We start from the raw sequence: 23514 nt of genomic DNA on the forward strand, positions 1-23514 counted from the left end.
CTCGAACAGGTGCATGGGCTCAGCGCAGAGAGTGACCTGATAATCTGCCTTCAACTTGGGGTGAATCTCAGAATCTCAGGGATGGGCCTCTCTGAAGAGGGCATAGACGACACACACACCCTTCAGCTGCATGGTTGTGACATAACTTCCCGTGCCCACAAAGTCACACGGCTAGCCGCCATGCAGGGGCCAACAGCACAGGGCATGCCCCAGGATGGCCCACCTCAAGCGTTTAAGATTTTACTTATTTATTTGACAGAGAGTGTGAGAGCACAGGCAGGGGGGAGTGGCAGGGAGCCCAATGTGGGGTGCGATCCCAGGACCCTGAGATCATGACCTGAGCAGGAAGGCAGACACTTAACCGACTGAGCCACCCAGGTGCCCCACACCTCAAGTATTTAAAACAGAACTGAATACCAGAAATTAGCCACATTTATGTAAAAGTATAGAGAAGTCACCTGGGACAAACGGCAGCTGAGGATGTCCCAAGACCCAACCACCCCTGGGATGGGGGGGCTGGGACACCCCAGAAGTGGCTGCTACCACTCACCTGAGACAGGAAGGGACACGCTGGGTTCTCCCTGCAGGCACCCTCAGCATCCCAGCCAGGGCCACTCTGTGACCGACCCCAGAAGGACGGTAGGGGACATGGAGGCCGCCTGTGCACCTTGCAGGGGAGCCTGAGCCCAACGCACCAGGAGAACAAGGGGTTTTGGAGCCAGGACATGTCGTTCCTGCAGGTGCTTGGACCCAGACCCATCTAGCCAGCAGTCATCACTGCGTGATTACACGGGGGTGGAATGTTCCAGAAAGCTATATGCGTAAGTGCATTTATTTCTCAAACTCCTGCTTCTTGGTCATCTCTCACTACAAGTGGTGAAAGAATTCCAAAAATATATCAGGGAATGAGTTTTGTGGAACTATAGTCGGATTTCCTGCCTAGTGATGTGAAATCTGACAACCGCTAGAATTGAAAAGTCTGAAAATTTTCTCTGGAAATATTTCAAATATTCAGAGGACCGTCCTCAAACAAAACCCACCCCCAGCCTGATGTGGTCAAAAACACTCCAGGACAGCTTTTAAAAAAATCTTCTGTGTTGTTAATGCAGGATTCTTAGTTTCTGAAATGCAACCCACTTCCCCAAATTCTTATGTAAAGTGTGCGTGAAGATATACAAAAGGAGTCTCTTTTTTAAGATTTTATTTATTTGACAGAGAGAGCACAAGCAGGGAGAGCAGCAAAGGGAGAGGGAGAAGGACACTCCCCGCTGAGCAGGGAGCCTGATGTGGGACCGGTGGGACTCGATCCCAGGACCCTGAGATCATGACCTGAGCTGAACGCAGACACGTCACCGACTGAACCACCCACGTGCCCCACAAAAGGAGATTTTGAGGGTGATTTTTTAAAAAGTTTGTTTGTTTATTAAGTAATCTCTATGCCCAAGGTGGGGCTCGAACTCAGGACCTGGAGATCTCGAGAGTCATGTGTTCTCCAGAACTGAGGTCATCCGGGCGCCTGACGGTGACTCGATTTGCAGCGATCGTACCCGCGCATCTTCAGAGATTTGGGGGGTTTCGGGCGGCCGCGAGGCGCTTCTTGATGAAGTGGCTCACCAGGCGCTGTGGCCGCTGCTGGTACTCGACCAGCACCTCGTGGGGGCTGCTGACCTGGTCCCCTTCCAGGCGGTTGAGTAGAGTGACACACACCACGGCCACTGCAGAGAGCAAACACCACGTCACGGCGAAGCCCCCGCTTTCTAACAGGTTCCCCAAGACAGACAAGGTGTCCCCTCGGCTGACCCGCAAGCCTGTCCTGTTCTCGCCTGATTCCTCCCAGCCTTCGCTTCCAAAAGAACGTTTCAAGCAGGTCCCTTGAAAGCCAGGCTTCCAGGAGTTCTGGAAGGCCACACTGGACGCTGAAGGGGAGCCTAGGAACTCGGGGGTGGATTAACCCCAAGTCAGAAATCTAAGGAGCTTGGAAAGCAGTTTCAGGGCAGCATTGGCAGCCTCCTGACCTGAGCCAAAGTGGGTCTTTTTCATCCCACTTAGTGGCATGCAAGCCACTGCACGGCCACCGAGGACCCTGCCCTGGACAGGGTGACAGTCAAAGGTGTCCGAGTGCAGGGATGGATGATGCCACCCCGTCCAGAAACTTGCCTTGGGGCAGGGTGGGTGGAAGGCAGATGCTAATGGCGGGTGCTGGGTGGTGGGTAATGGGGGCGGGAGGAGGACCTGGAGGCTGAGCCCCGGACGAGGGACGCCAGCGACCAGACGCTCGCCTACCTGGGATGCTACACGCGCCACATATGGCAGCCAAGACCGAAGACTCCATCTCAATGTTGCAGACGCCGGCCGAGTGGGCCGCCTGCAAGTACTTCTGCTTGTCCTTCTCTGTGTAGGAGCAGAGAGCACCGTCCAGACGGCCTTGCCCTAAAGACACGTGGAGATGTGCCAACGCTGACCTGGGTGTGCTCACCGCTTGCACCACTGCGTGCCAGCACTGCTACCCGCCAGGATACAGGGACACTTCGGATCCCTCCAGGCCCTGCCCCCCATCAGCAGAGCACTCCAGGCACCATGGAAACACGGAAGAGAGGGGAGCCCCGGGAAGGACGGAGACCCCTCCCTGTCACCTTCATAGAAGTCTGAGGTGCACATGGTGTTCCCCAGGACCGTGGGGAAGTCTAGCAGTTCCAAAGAGCACTGCATCAGTTCCTGTGCAAGCTCCTCGTCCAGGTGCGTCCTCTGAACCACCCGTTTCCCTAGGACCACCTGCTCGAACACTGGCTTGAAGGAGGCATCCACTGCCTGACGGGTGATGACCACAGAGCCAGGCTTCAGACCTGAAGAGAGAAGCAGGTGTCATGGCCTCACAGGGCAGACAGGGAGGGCACAGCCCAGCACACACAGAAAGGAAAATGACCCGTCTACACACCAAAATACCAGGACACCCGGTAATGTTCTAAAAGGAAATCGCTAAGGATCCATTTTCAGCATCGAATTCTTTTTTCTGATGATAGAAGTAATGCATAAGCATTGCAGAGAATATGGAAGAGAAAAGAGCAAAGAGAATGAAACTGCCGGGGACCCCCGTCTCCGTTACATGTGCGGAATCCTCCAGTCCTTGCTGATTTTAACTGGCACACCACCGCTCAGGGGACCACAGTGTGCTTGCCTGGTCCCCGCTTTGTGCTTTTTCATTATTTAAGATTTCAAATGACTACAGAAGTACAATAGTCTAAGGAACCCCTATGCATCCCAAACCCAGCTCTGGCACCTCCCGACTCCCGGCCGATCCCATCTTCCTTTGATCCTGCGATACTGGGTTTCACTTCTCGTGTTTCGTGGGGCCTACCTTCCCGGGGCATTTTCACCTTTGTAGGGACGTTGCTCTGCTCCTATTCTTTGATCTTCTAATAACTTTGTGTGGGATGTGGCCACGAGCCTTTCCGGATACTTACCAAATGGGAAGTTGGGTTTCTTAAACATTTAGAAAGGACGGAGGAGAAAGCCAAGGGATGGTTCTAGAGCCCCCACGTCGCCCATTTCCATGAAACCTTACAAAGCATGTCGTGCCCCCCTGCGTATTTAGCTGGGCTTTCTCTCCTGTGCTGTTCTGGTCCCGGTTTTGGCCCTCTCTGCAACTGCTCCCACCCTGGGGCTGAACCTGCTTGACTACCGGCTCTCATTCCTGCACAAGCCCAGGGACTTCACGCCCCTTCTGCTGTCAGCGTCACCCTCAAGCTGGGGCAGGCCAGTAGCAGGGAGGCTACCGCAAGCCCCTCTCCGGCAGCTCCAAGCCTCCAGGCGGGAACGTCAGAGTCAGAGAGCGGCGGCCTACCTAGCAAATGTGCCCCGGCTTTCTCACTGCCTCCTGTCCTCTCTTTGCTCTCTCTGCAGCTTCCTGGGATAAAACAAAACACCATGCTCAGGACCAGCCTGGGGACCCTTTAGGCAACTTAAGGACACTTAACTTTGTGTTTCATCTCTCTCTTTGATTTTCCTGCTGGTTTTCTCCTAGGGTGGTTCGAATCCTTGCAGGAATAGGGAAGCGCAGAGGACAGGAGAAAGGCAGAGAAGCGGTTAGAAGGAAGGGAGAGAGGCAGGCAGAAGAGGGGGCTCCCAGCGCATCACCGCGAAAGGACGAGGCCCTGCCATGCTGGGCCCTGCACCTTTCCGTGACCCACTTCTGCAGTGGGGTGGGGGTGGGGGTTGGGAGAATCCGCTGGACGACAAGTAACAAAACGAGCTTCTTTTCATGCCTCGTGCTAATGCGCTTCCTGGCACAAAGCTGGGTCGAGGCTCTGGGTACCCGAGGCCGCCCTGCCCTGGGCCTGCGGCAGCGAGGCCCCGGGTCCTCATGCGCGGGATGCTGGCCCCGGGCGGAGGCCCTCGGCGCACTCACCGATCCCGCCGGACGTGCCGATGCGGATGACCGTGACGTCGGAGCAGTGGGCGTGGTAAAGCAGCTTGATAAGCTCGTGCAGCATGACCGAGGTGGAGGGGATGCCTATGCCGTGCTGCAACAGGGAGAAACGCCCGCGGGACGTCAGGGCGGGGGTGCCCGGCGGCCTCTGCACAGGTCAGACTGCAGGCAGAGAAGAGGACTTCCAAGCAGAAATTTTAAAACCATGAACACTTTGGGAGACGCGCAAGTTTGTGCAAAGCCCTCACAGCTGGGAAGCAGGTGGCTGCCCCGAGAGGCTCCGCGGGGAAGCAGCGGCGTGCTCCCTTTATCTGGAACCGAACACCGTCTCTGCACCCCGGCGTGCTCTGGACGGTCGCTCGCCATGCCCCCGGCCTGACAGAGGGCACAGGTGTTGAGGGGGCCCGGCCCGTGGGTGCAGAGGGCAGGGGAGGGGCTGGCAGAGCGCGAGGCCCGAGCCCAGCGCCGGGGCAGGTACTCACGCTGACAGACAGCACGGGGCCCACTTTGAACATGGCGTAGCGGTCGGTCCCCCTGCAGATGTTGGGGTACTCTGCACCTGGGTGGTCAAGGCCCAGCTCCTTGGCCATGTATTTGGCGAAGGCCTCCATCCGGGTAGGGCTTCCCCCGACACACACGAACTGCAACCAGAGAACAGAGCCCCGTCAGTCCGGGCACGGTCTTCGTAGCAGGGGTCCCTCCAAGGGGGGCCCCCCACCAACAGCAGCATCACCTAGATGTTGTGGGAAATGAAGGTCCCTGGCCCCCGCCCAGAGCTACCGCATCTGGGGAGCCCCGTTATGGGTGCTTCTGTGAGTGATTCGGATGCTCCCCCAGTTTGAGAAGCACTGACCGGGTCATGGGATCACTGCTCCGTGCAGGAGGCCCCTGTGTAATCTGTCCCACGCAACCCAGGAAAACCAGACCCTTGCTCTCTCTGGGGAGCTAATTCTGGGTTCCATGCCTGCCCAGTCTCTGTCCATCGTGCACACAGCTCGGTCGGTGCCCTGGAGGGCCTAGCTTTGGAATAAAATGATACAGGCTCCTCGCTGTACAATCAGGGCCCTGAGTCCCTCTGTAAAACGGGCTTCTAACCAACACCACCCCGGCCGTCCAAGAGCCAGGGGCCCAGTGGGGGCTGGGGAATTGGGAGCTATCACGTGGGCGGGTGGCTCTCAGAGACGGAAAACCTTTCATCTGCAAAGTGCCACATACAAAAGCTTATTTTTCATTTTGTTTTACCCAAGAAGGAAATGTACATAAGCCAGTTTTAAGGAGTTTGATGATCAAAGAATGATTCGTCTCACAACATGACAAACAGCGTTTCCATAGCCTAGGAAAAATTATAAGTTAAATTCTAACATATGGAAAGCATATAAATTAAGACTCCAATGAACAGCAAAGGAAACCGTCCACACAATGACAAGCTACTGAGTGGGAGACGATGTTTGCATATGACATTCCGAGAGGGGTTAATACCCAAAACATATACAGAACTCACACCTCTCAAGAGCAAAAATACCAAATAATCTGATTTTTAAAAATGACCTGAATAGACATTTCTCCAAAGAAGACACCCAGAGGGCCAACAGACGCATGAAACGATGGTCCACATCAGTCATCACCAGGGAAATACAAATCACAACCACAATGAGACACCACCTCACACCGTCAGAGTGGCTAAAGTGAACAACACAAGAAACGGCAGGTGCTGGCGAGGATGCGGAGACAGGGGAGCCTCGTGCACTGTGGGTGGGAACGCGAGGATGTGGAGACAGGGGGGCCCTCGTGCACTGTGGGTGGGAACGCAAACTGGTGCAGCCCCTGTGGACAGCAGTATGGAGGGTCCTGAAAACAGAATTAAAAACAAATGCCATATGGTCTAGGAATTCTACTACTGGGCATTTACCCAAGGAAAATGAAAACACTAATCAAGAAATTACATGCAGCCCTATGTTTATTGCAGCGTTATACACAGTAGCCAGGATACGGAAGCAATCCAAGTGTCCACTGATTGATGAGTGGGGAGAGAAGATGTGAGACACACACACACACACACACACACACACACACACACAGGAATATTATGCAGCCATAAAATAAAGAATGACATTTGCCATTTGCAACAACATGGATGGAGCTAGAGGGTATAATGCTAAGCGAAATAAGTCAGTCAGAGAAAGACAAAACCATACGGTTTCACTCACATGTGGAATTTGAGAAACAAAACTAAGAAAAAGGAGACAAACAGAAAACCAGACTCTTAAATACAGAGAACAAATTGGTGGTTGCCAGGGATGCCTGGGGGGCTCAGTTGGTGAAGTGTCTGCCTTCGGCTCAGGTTATGATCTCAGGGTCCTGGGATCAAGTCCTGCATTGGGCTCCCTACTCAGTGGGGAGCCTGCTTCTCCCTCTGCCCCTCCAGCATCCCCTGCTTGTGTGCTCTCTCTCTCTCTCTCTCTCCCCCAAACATGTGGTTGCCAGAGGGGAAAGGGTAGGCGCTAGAGTGAAAGAGATAAAGTGGATTAAGAGATACAAACTTTCACTTGTGAAGTAAATAAGTCATAGAGATGAAAGGTACAGCATAGGGAATATACTCAACAGGGTGGTAATAACATTGTTTGGTCACGGATGACGACTACGTTACCCTGGTGAGCACCGAGCAGTGCATGGAATTGCTGAATCACTATATTGTGGGCCTGAAACTAATATTAGACCATCTATTAATTATGCCTCAATTCGCAAAATACTACTACTGTAAGTCACCAGACTAAATCCCTCTTATAAAAGCAGAACACATGGGGAGTTGTCTTATGGTTTGACATGAACACGGCGGCTGCTGGGACAGACCCCAAGGAGCAGCAAGGGATGCTGAGTCCCTGATTGTTCTGACTTTGAATCTAAACATCGGTCCATCTGTACCCACAGGGATCAGACATTTCAAAAGTCCTGTGCCAGGACAGACCAGCCCTGAGGAACTCAGGACTCGGGGTGGAGCGGGGGTTGGAGGGGTAGGACTAGAAGCAAAATTAGCCATTCCAAGGATAAATACGCACCTTAAATCACAAACAGACACATGTAATTACTCGCTTATTATCCCTTGGGCCTGTACAGAATGTTCTGTATCCCCTTTTTCCTTTTCTCTCAGGGGAGCATTAGGAAATTTATTGCATATGGTTTCCATTACATGCTGAATTTATAAGAGATGATTTAGGGACCAGTATGGCAGAACTTACAACTTTTCCTTCACTCATTAGTTTACGTATTTTAAAAGCAACGATTTGCAAAAATCTGGTGAAGATATAACTTTTTCTTTTAAAGATTTTATTTTTACGTACTGTCCACACCCAACCTGGGGCTCGAACTCATGACCCCAAGATCAAGACCCACACGCCAGCCACTCTTGATCGCATGCCAGCCAGGTGGCCCCTTGGTGAAGATATAACTTGATGATCTACTCCTTTGTCGCCAAGTCTACCCATATTATCCAAGAGGAGATAAGACAAACCCCAGGATCAAAAGCCCTGCTTTTTACCTTCACATCTCCGAACATCGCGGGGAAATCATGCGTGCTGGTGCTGAGACTGAAATGGTAGAGGACGTCTTCTTGCATTGCTGCTACGTTTGGGTTGGTGGGTTGTACGAGGTGGTCACTATTACAAAATAGGAAGGCGAAAGGTTTATAGAGCACCGCCGCCCCGTGGCCACCGTAACAGAAGTGCTCTGTGTCAGCGAGACACGTGTGGCTCACGGTGGGGTGAGACAGGCCACCCCGGCACCACAAACGCTCCCACTTCCCTGTCTCCATTCTGCCCCCTCCTCCTTCCGCATCTCCCCTCCTCACCCCTCGGGCCCCTGTTTGGAGGCTGATCAGCAAGAGCTTGGAAGAGCACAAGAAAGTACAAAGATCAAGACACTAAATCACCCCACAGCCAGAGTGTAGCCAGCTGCCACCCAACTCAAGTTCATTCGACACGCGACCTTGGCTTTATTTTGAAAACAATACATTCACATAGGATATAGAAGAAAAAGAATCGCCTCGAGGTCTCCCTTGCAGAGATAACCTTTCCAGTCTGTACATCTTGTATTTAATTTTTCTTGCCTTGTTGCATTGGCCAGTGCTTCTGTGCCATGTCCAGTGGGAGGGATGAGATAAGACATGTTTCCATTTTGGCTTTCTTTTCAATGGTTTCCACTTTCACCTTGAAAGTGTGTGTGGCTCCCATTAGTATTTCTGCTGGACAGCATGCTGCTGGCCTACAATAGGGGTCAGCAAACGTTTTTTCATAAAAGGCCAGATAGTGAATATTTTTGGTTTTGCAGCTCACAGGGGCCCTGTCACAACTCAAGCCAGCTGTTGTCACGTGAAAGGGACCACAGACAACATGCAAGCAAGTGGGGTTGTGTTCCCATAAAACTTTATTTACACTGCATCTCCAGCTTGCCAACCTTACATGCACCTCCTTCGACATCTACGCCTGCCTGACTCCCATGGGCAGTGGTGCTCCCTCAAACCCTGGCCTGTCGGGCCCCAGGGCTGCAGAGACACGCCTGGATCCCTGAGTCAGGGCACTCAGGACCCTCTCGTTCTTCCTTCCAACTCTCACTTTCTGTCCAGAACCCACTGATCTGTTTCCTCCTCAATCTAACTCTGTACCAAAAAAAAGAAAGAAGGAAAGAAAAGATCCAAGAGAAGCCGCCCTCAGCTCTCAGCTCTCAGCTGCCTTGCAGGGCTCCCTGGGGAGATCTCCTGTGACTCAGGCCCCTAGGGCAGCGGCCACTTCCTTTGCAAGGGGTGGGGGGAATGTTCAGGAAATGTGTCTAATATTTCAAAATCTAACTGGAAACACGTATTTCCCAACCAAACAGACGCTCTGGATAGCCATAATGCTCATTTCTTCTTTTTTTCTCTTTTTGTATTTTTGCTTTGGGGGCGACAGCACGGGTGATTTCCCCAGAGAGCAAGCCATCTGTAAACTGCTATCGAGTCAGTCCTGATGAGTTCCCACTCGCGCTGAGCACCAGCCCTGCCCCAGTCACTCAGGACGCTGTTTGGCCCAAGGTGCTGGAAATCTGGCGGGGAAAACAGCTGTAAGCTGTAATCAGAACAGCTGTAAGCCCGAGCACGGCGGCGACCGCCTGATTCTAGCATACGTGCTGCCGAAGGGAGTACCGGGGAGGTCCGGGGAAGGACAGGATCCGTCTTGCTCTCGGGCAGACAGACACGCAGATGTCAGTAACAGCCCACTGCCGGGCAGATCCAGCCCCAGCCCCAGAGTCGGTTTGGGGTTTTGCTGGCCCTCAGCCTCGCTCTCCATTCACCTACTCCCTACAGCTGCAAGGAAAATTCTGACATCACACCCTATGGCGTTTAAGCTCCTCTAGTGACAGCCACGATGCCGTCAGGTGGTTGCTACACTCTTTCGGGATGTTCTGAGCACAGCGGGGACCAAGTCAAGGCCGACGGGCAAGAGTCAAGAGCTGACAAAACAGGATGTGATTGAGACAACTTTGCCCCATATTTCAACACAGACAACTCTTTTTCTCTGATTCCAGGTAGAGAAGGAGAAGGAAATGGGTCTAATTCTGCAGAACAGCAATGGTTTTAAAATATAGTAATTGGGGACGCCTGAGTGGCTCCGTCGGTGAAGCGTCTGCCTTCAGCTCAGGGCGTGATCTCAGGGTCCTGGGATCGAGTCCCACATGGGGCTCCCTGCTCAGCAGGGGAGCCTACTGCTCCCCCTGCTCTCTGAGTCAAATAAATAAATAAAATCTTTAAATATATGTATATATAAATATATATATATATGTATATATAAATATATATATATGTGTATATATATACACATATATATATATATATATAGGGCAGGTAGCATAATGAACCAGAACAGGTTCAAACTGGCTTTTTGAAAGGTTTTACAATAACACATCAAAGTTCTCTACTCTAGATACAGTTTCCACTTACTTTATCCTGCTTTATTTTGTCACTTTATTCATTTAACAAATATTCCCAGAGCACCTGCTTCGTAAGGGAAATGAGAAATGAGTGACAATTGGCCGGTTCTAGAAGCTGCCCCAGTGGCTCGGGACAGGTGCTTGCGAACTAGAAGAGGGGAGGGCGGGGCATCTGGGGCAGGGAAGGGGGGGAGCTGGATCCCACACGGGCCCCACGCCCTGTGCTGGGCACAAAGAATAATACCGAGTAGCACCTGGGAGGCACCCGACTTCTCGGTAGGAATGATGTTATTCCGAGCTGGTACGTAATACTGCATTTAAAGCTCGCGAGCACCACAAAAGCTGGGTGCCGGCAGTATCCCCACCTTAGAGGCTCACTTTAAAGATCAGTATCTTTCCAAAAAAAAAAAGAGGGGCACCTTGGTTTCAGCTCGGGTCACAATCTCAGGGTCCTGGGATCGAGCCACCCCCTGCTCTGCACTCAGTGGGGAGTGTGCTGGGGATTTTCTCTCTCTCCCTCTGCGCACCCCCCCCCCCCGGGCTCTTTCTCTCTCTAAAATAAATACATACTTTAAAAAATTCCTGTCTGTCACAAGAAGACCCGTGAGCCTTTGAGCTCCCGACAGCACACCCGCCTCTCAGCTGGGAGGGAGGGTGGTGAGAAGCCAGGGGCTGGCGATGACAGCAGTGAGGGAGGGCAGGGGCGTCACCAAGCACGGGGCAGGGCAGGGGCACTCCAGCTGAGTCCTGTCCATGGCCTTTGTTGCCCTGCGCTCCCTTCTCAGCTGCATTTCAACCCCACCCTCCACCGGCGCCCGAGAGGCCTGGAAACGGGACAGGGCAGTTGGGTTCCAGTGCCTTAGAACACTTAGAACTTTATCTCTGCAGTCCTGTCCCCAAGGCAGCCCGAAGTGTGAGAACGGCCCTCACATTCTCCAGGGAAGGAGTGGGGAGGACAGGCATCCATGTGGGATCGCCACCAGGTGAGAGCCCAGGGAGGCCCGAGGAGGTCATGGGGATGTCTGAGGATCTTCCCCCCTGAGAGACAACCGAGGATCCCAGCTCCAGGGCTCCCCGAGGGCCACACACAACCCTGGGGCTGTCGAGGAAGGAGGCGAGCAGGGCTGGGATATCCCCTGCAACAGGACGGGGTCCCCTGGTAGTCTCCGCAGAGGTGGGGGACTCGGAGAGGGGGGCGAGGAAACCAAAATCCTGTTGGATTCAAAGCCCATGTAGGAATCAGGATGAAGGCAGGAAACTCGCTTTGCCCGCAATGCACAAATACGCACCCAGGAGGGGCCAGCAAGATAACAAAGTGGAGATCCGGAGCACCGTAAAGTATTTACTATTCAGAGCCCCGACATCGCTGGGTGACAGCAGTCTGTGCTGCAGAAAAGCGGCCTGCCCGGCTGAGACCACGCATCCTGGGGCCAAGGGCGGAGGGCCAGAGCTCCCAGAGTCTCAGTCCTGAGCCTCCGGACCTATCCTGTCCTATCCTGCCAGGCCCCAATCTGCATCACAAAAATCAAGCATGTTCCTGTTGGTGGCTCTCGGGAAAATGTGTGTCACGAAGGAATCACGATAAACCCCCAAATCCAACCCGGCGTGAGGTCACCTGGAGCCTCACCTGTGACTGTCACCCTTCTTTGTTTGGAACCCTGAGGAAGCCATTCTTTCAGCAGGGGCAGGACCCTAGGAGAAAACAACACAGAATATTATTTAAGAATAAAGTCGGGCATATACCAAATCTCACGCGTTTATCTGCCAGAACTCTACTGGAACGGGTCAGCGCCAGATGGAAAGTACTTAGCAACACATCTTCAGGGTCTGGGAGAGACGTTTCATTTCATTTTATTGTTTTTATTCATATATGTAAGAGACAGAGCATGAGCAGGGACAGCAGCAGAGGCAGAGGGAGAAGCAGACTCCCCGCAGAGCAGGGAGCCCGATATGGGGCTCGATCCCGGGACACTGAGATCATAACCTGAGCCGAAGGCAGACGCTTCACCGACTGAGCCACCCAGGCGCCCAGCAGGTGAACTCAGATAATAAAGCCCATGTCCTGCCGTGGGGACAGGAAACAGAAATCAGGTTAACCCAGTGACCCAGGGGTCATCAAGCCCGAGAGTGGAGTTTGCCCCGTGCAGCCAGGATAGGTTCTCCACCTGCCAGCTCACCAGCCACAGATCAAAACACTAGAGCCCACCAAGGCAGCTCCCCAAAGACCCTTTTTGGAGAAAGGGATCGATAACCATTATCACTGACCATTTTTAGCAAATTCTGGACCCAGAGAAAATGAGAAGCCACAACACTTCCAACCCCCAGCTTATTCCGATGGGCTTTAGTCCCTAACAGCCTCCCAACGGACCCCTTTCCTCCTTAGTGATCGCCTCTCTTTGGTCTCCCGGACCCGCTGTGTCCTGAATTAGAATTCTCTTTCATTATATCTGATTCGGACTGTGTCTGATGGAACGCGCTGGTCTTCGGTTTGAGTTCTGTTTGGGACTAGGCCGTCCTTCCAGAAATTGTGTGGCCTTTGGTCTGATTCCTTCTGGAACCAGACTGTTCCCCAGAAAACCTCAAAGAAATGGGATCCTGGTTGTCAAAATGCTTTGAGGGTGTCCTCCTTCCCCCCACTACTGGGACCACGGCCAGTTTTATGTTTAAAAATGATGGTCCTTCCGCATGTGCATTTATAAATAAATAGACGGACTTAACAAGAAGTAATTTAGACCTACATTTCCAATGGCCATTATGGGGAACTTCCCATCTCCCCAAACTTAATTTTCTCAAAGCTGAATGGGACAACCATGGTCCTAAAATTGACAAAACTGAACAGGATTCCTTCTACAATTGATATTTTGAAACTTCTATGGGCTATGAGGAATCCAAAATTGCCTCTCTCCAAAATAGTTTGTAAACTAAATGAGGTAGACAATTAAAAAGGAGAAAAAGAGGGCACCTGGGGGGCTCAGTCGATTAAGCTCCAACTCTTGATTTCGGCTCAGGTCATAATCTCAGGGTCATGAGATCGAGCCCCGGGGTCGGGCTCTGCACTCAGCCTGGAGTCTGCTTGTCTCTCTCCCTCTGCTCCTCTCCCCACTCTCTCTGTCAAACAAATAACTAAAACTTATTTATTTGACAGAAAGAGGGAGAGAGCACAAGCAGGGGGAGCAGCAGAAGGAGAGGGAGAAGCAGACGCCCCACTGAGCAAGGAGCCTGATGTGGGGCCCAATCCCAGGACCCTGGGATCATGACCTGAGCCAAAGGCAGACGCTTAACCATCTGAGCCACCCAGGCGCCCCTCAAATAAATAAATAAAATCTTTCAAAAAAAAAAAACAAAAAGGAAAAAGGGGGGGGGCTTCTGAGGCCTCTTCCCCTCCCCCATTTCTCCGTCCACAGAGGCGAGGCCACCATCTTGCACTCAGGCCCTGGCGCCATGGGCTCTATCTTCAGCCTGGCCTTGTCATCCTTCTGTCAAACCTTCTTTTCCTCTGACGCTCCCTCCGCTCCCTCTTCTCCTGAACCTATTAAAAGCCCGCTCCTTCAAAGTTAAGTCTTCTGAGGATCTAAATAGACCCCCGGGTTCCTAAGTTCCCTGGACTAAGGCTGAACTTCGAGCCAGAGGCAAGGAGGTTCCCCTAAGTGACTGAGGACCCCCACGGGTTTGCTGAAGAATTTAAGAGAGTTACTCAAACTTACCAGCCTGGTTTCTGGAATTCATAGCAGTTGGGCCACAGGCTTGTGGCAGAGGGCCAGCCCAAGCACGGGATGAAACCAGCCCAGTGGGAACATCCTGGGCAGGATTTGGAGAAAGAGACCCCTGAATTTTGGCAAGATGCTAGAACACTCGCTGGAAATCTCCACCAAGCACTTAGAATGGCTTTTCCGAAGCCGGTTGAGTAGAACAAAATTCAGGCTTGCGCGCAAAAGCCTGATGAATCCGCTCCCGATTATTACGATCAACTCCAAACTGACTTTAGCGAATATTCTGGTCTTCCTTTTAATTTCGTGCTCATTACCAGGCTGATTTAGGATCTTTTCCTTTTCATTAGAAGGCCCAGGATGGAATGGAAAACTAGGTCCCCCAGATTCAATTACCCTGGCAAACCAGCTTGCTCGCACCCTCGCTGGAAAGACCTACAGAAAACACCACTAAAGGAAAGACCACTGAAATTTCCAACGTTCAACTCCATCAAGGCCCCCAAGCAAAAAGCCTAGTTTCTGCTGTTACCGCCGGGAACCAGGACATTGGATAAAGGACTCTTACAGATTTACGCTCTTCTGGAGCCTTCAGCCCACCAGCTACGCTCTTCTACCCCCTCCTCATTCCCAGTGTTGGGCTCTGCCAGACCTCCCTCTTAATCAACTCAGGGAAACCACTCTCCCAATTCAGAATGGATCTCCGTCCTCCGTGACACAGGACCTCTACTCTCAGTGCCCAGCCCCACAGCTGCAAAGCAGCCCCTCAGGGCCCAAACGGTTCAAATAGTGGGGGTCTCCAACCAACCTCAACAGGTCCCCACCTCTGAGCCTATTCCCTTTGAAAGGTACTCTTTTCCCTACTCATTTACTGAGTTGAGATCCCTAGAGAACTATCGTGCCAGAATTCCTTTCTTCCCAAAGGGAAGATCATTCTGGAATCTGACAGTAGCGATCAAAATAGCCAACCAGGGGAATTCAATGACCCTCTGATGTCTTTTGTTTGCTCTGTCCCTGGCGGGACCATAGTCGAGTCTGGGGACACTGATCATTTATTCCTATTCGATCAGCCACCACCCTCTTTCTGGGCACAATCCTCAACTGATACTGGAAAAATCCACAGTGCACCTGCCAACAAGATTCAGATAGATCCCTCAAAACTCCTCCCTAGAATTAATCAATGCCCTCTAAATAAAGAAGCCCTTTGGGGCATCAAGCCCATGGTGGAGAATTTCGAGGCTCAGGGCCTCATGATCCCCTGTACTAGTCCCTGTCACACCCCTACTTTATCTGGGAGGAAACCCAATGGCCGGGGACGGAGCTCTGTTCCGTGAACTCTGATGCAGTAAGTAACACTGTCACCCGTCAGGCCCCTGTTGTTCCTAACTCCCATGTGCTGCTGGTACCCATTCCCACTGAGAGCAAAGTGTCCACGGTAATTGGCCTGTGGGGTGCAGGGTTAGTATTCCAGTCCAGAAGGACAGCCAGGGTCTTTCTGCCTTCACGTGGGAAGAACAGCAGGATGGCTGGGCAGTCATGCCCCAGGGTGACGCGGAGGGGCCTTTAAAGGCTGATTTGCATGACACAGAGTTTTCTGCAGGCTCCACTTGGTTACTTGGTTACAATGATTGCTCTTCTGCCCCCTTCTCAGACCTCTTCATAGGAAGGCAGCGTCCCCCGTCAAAACTTTTGGCCTGAAAGAGACCTATAGTCTCCAACGAAAAGTTGCAATTTGCACCAAGTCAGGTTCAATATTTATGGCACCTGATCTCTGAGCGAGGACTTGATGTGGATCCAGGCTGACTCAAAGGCAGCCCGAATTTCCCCAAACCAAAAACCAAACACCAGTTAGGAGGCTTTCTTGGGCTGGTGGACATTGGATTCCAAAGTTGTCTCTCACGGCTCGGCCCAGTCCATATAAGCTTTACTAAAAAAGGACAAACCTGAACTTGGGGCGGGCATGGGGGAGGGAGTGGTGCTGGGGGACTGACCCTCGACCTGTGGGTCTGACTCTGTCTCTGGGTAAATGGTGTCCCAAGCAAGCTGCATTGGGTCGTCGCAGAATTAGCGGTAGGAAACCCACACACGCGTCCAAATTGTCCTAGGTGATCAGAATCCTAGGTCCTGAATCCAGGCATGCAAGCACAGCACCCATCAAACAAATCCACTCAGACAGCTGGGCTTCCGCCCAAGTCTGGTTTCCAGGAAATGCAACCCCAGCAGCCCCTGCAGGGACTGGCCCCAGGCTGCCCGCTGGGTCACCCCTCCTGCCCTCCCCCTCGGGGGCTCTCACTTCTCCATGGAGATCCCCAGAGGCTTGGGGTCTCACAGCTGCGTCCCCAGGCGGGCAGGCAGTATTCCCCAGGGACAGCAGTAGCGCTCACAGTGACCCCCTTCCCCCAAACAATCAGGACCCTCCAGGATGCTAATTTTTCCTCTGCGGGGAGCCGGTGGGCTGGCAGAGAGCTCAAAAGAGGAAGAATTAGACTTGCCTTCCCAGGGGACAGCAGACAGAATCCAAAAAAGGAAACCAAGCCGCAGAGAAAGCATCCTGTCTGGCCTCGCCTAGAAAGTGCTGCTGTCCACACCTGATCCCTTTTCTTGCCTCTGAACAAGAGAAACCATCTCCCTGCCCTGCGCTGCCCCTCAGCGCTTCCTGAGTCCGCCCAGCCTGCTTCCCTTGGCATCCTTAGCGCTCGCAGACACCCCTTTCAGCCTGTGAGCCTCCCCAAGACTGACCCCTCTTCGTGCCCCCGCCCTGCACTCAGTAAAAGATCGAACCAACTGGGAGCAGAGAAAACCACAGACTTTCGCAATGCTCTGATTGGAAAGGTCCCTGCTAACTCACGGGGGATGCTGGCAGGCAGAGTGGCTCGGTGGGCGGGTTTGCATGGCCAGTCCCGGCATAAGGACCAGAGACGCATTTCACTCTCCAAAGGCTACGTTCTACCATCGCCCCCACTGCCCACAGAAAGGTCGAAGCCAGGAGGAGGTAAAGGAGGTGTCTCACTTCTCGGGAGACGCAGAGGCGGAAACCAGGAGCCCATCCATCCTCGTGGGCAGCTGCCTACTCACCTAGACTCTTCCAGTGGCCACAGGTGAACGGGCAGTGGTGGGGAGCAGGTGTTCGCTCTTGGACAAGAAGCCCCTGGTGGTGAGAAGCAAAGAGGTGATAGCTATTGAGGGACGTGGTGCTGCGTTTGTATCCCAAAGAAGTTTCCCAGTTGGCAGAATATGAACAAAGCCACGTTATATTTTTCCAGCCTTCAAAGGAATCAGGAATTAGGGGTAATCAGCGGTGCAGTCCCGTTCGCATTGAGGCTAGAGTTTGGCCAGCGGGGTTTAGTGTAGAAAAGGAAGAGGAGCCCCTGCTTGCAGGGTCCACTGCCACCCAGCGTCCACCTGGGTGCTCAGTGAGAAAGGGCTGATGGGGATTTCCAAACAACCCCCCAGTGCTATTTAGCCAAGAAAGGTCATCGGTAGGGAATTTGGGGCAGATTTCTGATGACGGCTGCTTCAACTTTTGGCTGATTTAAAATTTCTGCACACCCCGGACATTTTCCCTTCCACGGATAATGCCAATAATGCATTTCCTAACAATACGTGCTTGATGGTATAAAATGGGACTTCCAGTCTGGGCATCTCAGAACGAACCCCGGTGCCCATTCCACTTCCTGCCTCCCACATGGCCCAGAGACGCCAACTTGCAAAACATGGTCCCTGATTTAGCCCACTCTGCACTGCCCATCCATGAGAGGCTCAGGCCGGCCTTCTCCCTCCTCAGCCCCCACGAACGAGGCCGCTAGTGCAGAGCAAGGTGCGTGGATGTGCTTACGAGCTGCATTTAGCTCTCTGGGAGAAAGCTTCATCTATTTACTGACATAACTAGAAAAGGCATTAACTCTCTGTAAGATGCTGGGAAGCACTAAGCATGGCCTGCATCAGTCACTGACCTTGGGGAAAGGTCAAAGGCCAAGTGCTCAGGCACTGTGTCCACTCACTCTGACCACTATCTGGAAGTGACCGGGGGCCTCTGGAAGGCTGAGGTGGAGAATGACAGAGATGTGAGCTCCTGAAATCCCTTGTCTGCCTATAGGCAGAGCCTCCTAAAAGAACTCAGTTGTTAAGAATTATCTCCTAGGCAGCAACTGTAATCCCTTCTCTGAGAAAAATCCAAATGGACACTGTCACTCTCCTATTTTCCCAAGAAATCATTTATCTTTCCAAAGTCCTTTGTTTCCCTAAGTGCCCTTTCTGTACTCCCCCAGAAGTCATTTGTTCCCCCAGAAGTGTCCCTCTGTGCCTCTCATGCCCCATTAAGATGGTAAATAAGCCCCCAAATTCTAACTATCTCCTGGAGCCACAATTTTGTTAACTCCCTTTGTAGAGACATCAATAAAAACCCATCTTTTCTCTTGCTATTCCGTCTTTTCTCATTTTAATTCGCAGCCCCCAAGAACAGCACCTAAGAGGATAGAAGTTTTTCTCCCCAACACGTGACTCCAGCACAGCTGGAGGGACGCACAGCCTGGACAGAGATGTGCTAGGAACAGAAAAGTGGGATATGCTCTGCATCCCTGGGATGAAATCTTAAGGAGTAACTAGAAGGTGGTATTAGGAGAAGGCTGGCAGGGATGCTGTGTCTAGCCGAACTGATAGGGAATGACACAGTGTCATCCCCTAGGCATGGGGCTAAGGTGGACTGTTTAATTCGAGATGCCATGGTTTAGCACAAGGTGGCTGTGGGCATCACCCCATGGGTGAAATAAAGCTTGAGGTGTCTTCATGAAGCGGGTTTGAAAAGTGAGAGATAGGGCTCCCTAGGGGAAAACAGGGCAGGTGGGAATTTGGGGTCTAAGGCAAATTCCCAGAACCCACAATTGAGGGGAGCCCAGGACATGAGAGGGGCATCAAGGGAGCAAGGGGGTGACCAGGGCAACGTCCTGTCACTGCATCGTCAGAACTGGATGATGGATGACACCTGGTGTCCCTTTGTCCTGAGGGATGGAGTTTCCATGGAGACCAGATAGCCCTTCCACAGCGCAGGCAACAGCTTGGGTGTTGGGACCCAGGTGGGCCCCGGGTGGGCCCAGCACCCAAGGAGGAGGCCAAGCCGGGGGCTGTTGGAGGCAGCATCCCTTCTAACATTGCACTATGGGCCTCCAACTTCACACCCAGGGAAGGCTACATCCACTTCCTGAAGAGAAGTCTCCTCTCACCTCCCCAGGACCCCATGTGCTTCTCTACACAATCGGAGGGTGTCCCTAGATGCCTGCCCCGGAGGTTCAGCCTCGCAGAGAAATCGGGCTTGGTTCTGGCTCTCGGGCTCCCTGGGGAGGAGCCCACTCACCTGTTGCCTGATTCAACTTGTAAAAACAAAAACCCCATAGTTGATGTTTGTGTTCTTGGGGTTTTTGTTTTAACCTATTAAACGAAAAATCAGATAGGTGGGCTACTCAGTGTAAATAGCTTGGTATATAAATGTTTATAAAACTTTTTCTTTTAAGACTATTTGAGAGGAGAGAGAGCAGGCACAGGGGGAGGGGGAGGGGCAGAGGGAGAAGCAGACTCCCCCTTGAGCGGGGAGCCAGACATGGGCTCAGTCCCAGGACACTGGGATCATGACCTGAGTCAAAGGCAGTCGCTTCACCAACTGAGCCACCCAGGCGCCCCTACAAAACTTTCTTGAACGAACACAGTTCAAAAGAAATGTGTGTGAGTGTCTGTCTGCGTGTGTGTGGGAGAAAGACAGGGAGGAAAACGATCAATGCTTATCTTTAGGGACTCGGAAAAGTTGCGAGTTTCACTTCCGGTTTTATAGTTGTGGCTTTCTTTTTATTAAGCTTTATTTATTTAAGCAATCTCTATACCCAACATGGGGCTTGAACGCAGGGCCCCGAGATCAAGAGTCACACTCTCCACGGACGGAGCCAGCCAGGCGCCCTGAGTTTTGTTTTCTTAACAATGAGTTTGTATTTATTTTATGATCAGCAAAGATAACAAAGTCCTCTTGGACAAAGGCCCACGTAAAAAGCTGATTTATTATTATTTATAACTAAAACGTTACTGCAGTGCCCACCAGCGCGGAAAGCCCTGCAGCTAACAGTGTGATTTGTGGGATCATGAAGCTTACGCGGAAAGAGCTAGAAAGAAATCTGGCCTCCAAAAAGGGGGAGGAAAGGGGCAGATTGGCTGAACCTAGGGGAGTTTGTGGCAGGCAGGAGGCCTGAGTCAGAGAAAGGTGGGACACAGGATTGCAGCCGGAAAGGGCGGGGCACGGTGTGAAAACTTCAAGGGTTTAAGATTTAGACTTCACTCAGTTCCTCCAAAATCACTAATCCTTCAAAAGCCAAGCTCAGAACCCAAGAAAGGAACCAAAAATCTCTAGATTTAGGAGGGGGCAATGAGCCAGAGGGGTGGGACAGGGCAGGGCTGGGCAGGGTGGAGGGCAGACAATGGCACAAGGAAGCATAGGGGGAGGGAGGACTTGGGGGGGGGAGGGGGAGGACATTGCAGCCTGAAGACTGCCTCAGTGGCCTTCAAAGTAGCCCTGTCCTCCGGATTTTTGTATTTCTAGGTCACTCCCCATTGAGGGGAGCAGCCTGGTGCAGGGCTGAGCTCTGGTATGGGCGGCCGGTTCCAAGCTGGCCAGGAAGGCTGCCACCAGCAGCCTTGAGTCATCTGGACAAGCCAGTCACCTGGCCAAGCCCTTACCTGGAAGGGAGACAGACCTGTGGACAGCCTCTGAGGCTGTGTGATGCCCCCCCTGTGGGCGCTTCCATGTAAAAGAACTCATGCCCCGTGCCAATTCTATCTCTGCCCTATAATTTTTGACTGTGGTTTCGCTTTACACCTGCTGGACTAACAGATGTCAGTATTCATACTGTAACACTTGTTCAATGTTGGTTCAATGGACACTTCCTTTCATCCACTGGGGCTGTCAAGGTTTGGGAAAGAAAGGGAAAGAGAAAGAAGAGAAGAGAAAAGAGAAGAGAAGAGAAGAGTACAAAAGAGAAGAGTAGAAAAGAGGAAGGGAAGGGAAGGGAAGGGAAGGGAAGGGAAGGGAAGGGAAAGAAAAGAAAAGAAAAGAAAAGAAAAGAAAAGAAAAGAAAAGAAAAGAAAAAAGAAAAAGAAAAAAGAAAAGAAATGAAGGAAGGAAGGAAGGAAGGCGGGAGGGAGGAAGGGAGGAAAGACGGGGGAGGGAAAGAAGGAGAAGAAAGAAAGAAAGAAAGAAAGAAAGAAAGAAAGAAAGAAAGAAAGAAAGAAAGAAAGAAAGAGGAAAGGAAAGAAAGAGAGAGAGAGAGAAAGAAAAAGGGAAAGAAAGAGAAAGGGAGAAGGAAAAGAAAAGAAATAAAGAAGAGTCCCAAAACAGACTCACTTGTCCCAGGACAGCAAACCGAGACTTAATACCCTTAAATCAAAACCAAATCGGAGACCAGCCTTAAAAAAAAATCTGAGCAGAAGAAAAGGTTAGTCATAGGAAGTTTCTTTTGCAAGACTAACTTGACCCCAGCCACTTCTTCCTTATGCCTCTGGAAATGCTGGAAATGGAGAGTGAAACATAAGTTTCCCGGTGATGGGTATGAGGTAACAGGGTACCAATTTCCTACCATTGAAGAAGATTCTAACATGGTAGCCAAGCCCTGTGAAGAACAGTGGCTGCCTTCCCGCTGCTTTAAAACCCTATGTCCTTGAAGCCCCGTTCCATGTTCTGGTTTGAGCGCCCCCTGTTTGCAAACTCTTAGCAGCGCGCCCTTGATAAACTTACTAATTACTACCCCGGTGAAATCAGTGCCTTTATTTCTGTTCTTTCTGAACTTCTGACAGTTCTAACCCATTAGCCTCTCTGAGGTTTGACCTTCAACCAGTCCACCTGCGATCACCTGGTCACAAGAGTGAGAGACTCCCGCCCTTCCCCCAAAGGAAGATGACCTTGCCCAACAATCCTTTCCTTTTACAGTAACTTTTGTCTAGTCCAGTCAGGTCCCTATCCCCTCACCCTCAGACCCCCCCCCCCCACTTCTGCCTGTAAAAGTCTTCCGTTTGTACAGCTCCCGGCTGCTCCTTTCTGCTTGCCGGATGGGATGCTGCAGCATTGGTTAAGTGACCAAATAAAGCCAACGGATCCTCAAACCTACTCAGCGGAATTTTGTTTTTCAAGAGTAAAAATCATCCTCCAAAAAGTAACTTTACTTACCATCCCCAAAGGAAAGGGGGACGTTCTAGGTGTTCTCTGGTTTGGGCTGCGGAGAAGCCAGTCCCCACTCTGCCCACCACCACCGGCTGTCACACCGGCTGCGCTCTGCGGCGGCCGGGGTCCCGGAGCGAGGCGGCTGTGGCAGGGTCAGGGAGCGCATCCTTCTCCGCGCACCCCCGGGCCCTCTGAGCGCTCTCCCTGTGCACCCTGTGCCCAAATGCACCCCCCGTCCCCTCTCCCAGAACATTCTCCCCACGCACCGTCTGAGCGCCCTCTCAGCATCCTCCGGGATGGCACATCCTCCGAGCACCCTACTCATCCTCCCCGCGCGCCCTGCTCCCGGCGCACCCTCCCCGCCGCCCTCTCCGTGGACTGCTATCCCTGAAACCTGCTCCCCCCAACCTCTCACTCGGCCCCACGCGCGCCCTCTCCGTGTACTCCCCTCATCGCGCAACTGCTCATTCTCCCCGCGCGCGCTGCTCCCGGAGCACCTTCCCCGCACGTCCCTGCCCTATAAGCCCCTCGCTGCACCTTCCCCCCATGCTCCCCGCACCCTGCTCGTCCTCCTCGCGCGCCCTGCGCATCCTCCCCGCGCGCGTTGCTTCCGGAGCACCTTCCCCGCACGTCCCTGCCCTATACTCCTCTCGCTGCACCTTCCCCCTATACTCCTCTCGCTGCACCTTCCCCCCATCCTCCCCGCACCCTGCTCGTGCTCCTCGCGCGCCCTGCGCATCCTCCCCGCGCGCGCTGCTCCCGGGGCACCTTCCCCGCACACCTTCACCGTATACTCCCCTCCTTGCACCTTCTCCCTACCTCTCCCTGCCCCCTGTTCATCCTCCCTGCACCCTGCTCGTGCTCCTCGCGCGCCCTGTTCATCCCCCTCGCGCATCCTGTTCAATCACCCCGCGCACCCCGTTCGCAGGGCACCCTCCCCGTGAGCCCTCTCCTCTCCGTGTATTCCCCTCCGCTCTCGCTCTGCTCCCCGCACATCCTTCCCAGCCAACGGCTGAGTCACCTCCCCAGCAGGTGACACGAAAGCACGGCTCCCGAAAGCGGAACCCCGGCGTGGACCACTCACCTGAGCAAGGGACCGGCAGGGTCTATTTCGGATCTGGGTCTGCGCGCTGAGTCCGGGTCACTGCCCTGCCGCTGCCCCCTCCCCGCCCCGTTCCGGGAAGGCTACCCCCAACTCCGCCCAAAGTTCTTCCCTCCTAGGGCGGGTGGGGTGG

General features: G+C 52.7%; 1 protein-coding gene across 1 annotated transcript; it reads right to left on the minus strand.

Annotated features, from left to right (window-relative positions):
* Positions 1-1395: 1395 nt before the first annotated feature.
* UPP1 (uridine phosphorylase 1) lies at positions 1396-23446 on the minus strand. The gene is made up of 9 exons (XM_026501887.4): positions 23364-23446; positions 17164-17236; positions 12012-12076; positions 7962-8079; positions 4909-5067; positions 4406-4520; positions 2634-2843; positions 2284-2430; positions 1396-1715 (listed from the first exon to the last, which is right to left on the minus strand). The coding sequence occupies exons 3-9, from the start codon at positions 12053-12055 to the stop codon at positions 1558-1560; spliced, it is 951 nt and encodes a 316-aa protein (XP_026357672.1). The 5' UTR covers positions 12056-12076; positions 17164-17236; positions 23364-23446; the 3' UTR covers positions 1396-1557.
* Between the last annotated feature and the right edge of the window lie 68 nt (positions 23447-23514).

This window comes from Ursus arctos, unplaced genomic scaffold (genome assembly GCF_023065955.2).
Source record: "Ursus arctos isolate Adak ecotype North America unplaced genomic scaffold, UrsArc2.0 scaffold_3, whole genome shotgun sequence".
Taxonomy (NCBI): Eukaryota; Metazoa; Chordata; class Mammalia; order Carnivora; family Ursidae; genus Ursus; species Ursus arctos.

Coding starts and splice junctions, on each gene's coding strand:
- UPP1 (XM_026501887.4), bottom strand. CDS start 12,055: ATGGCTTCCTCAGGGTTCCAAACAAAGAAGGGTGACAGTCACAG. Junction 4,521..4,908: donor GCCCCGTGCTGTCTGTCAGC/GTGAGTACCTGC, acceptor TCCCTGTTGCAG/CACGGCATAGGCATCCCCTC. Junction 2,431..2,633: donor CACCTCAGACTTCTATGAAG/GTGACAGGGAGG, acceptor ACGTGTCTTTAG/GGCAAGGCCGTCTGGACGGT.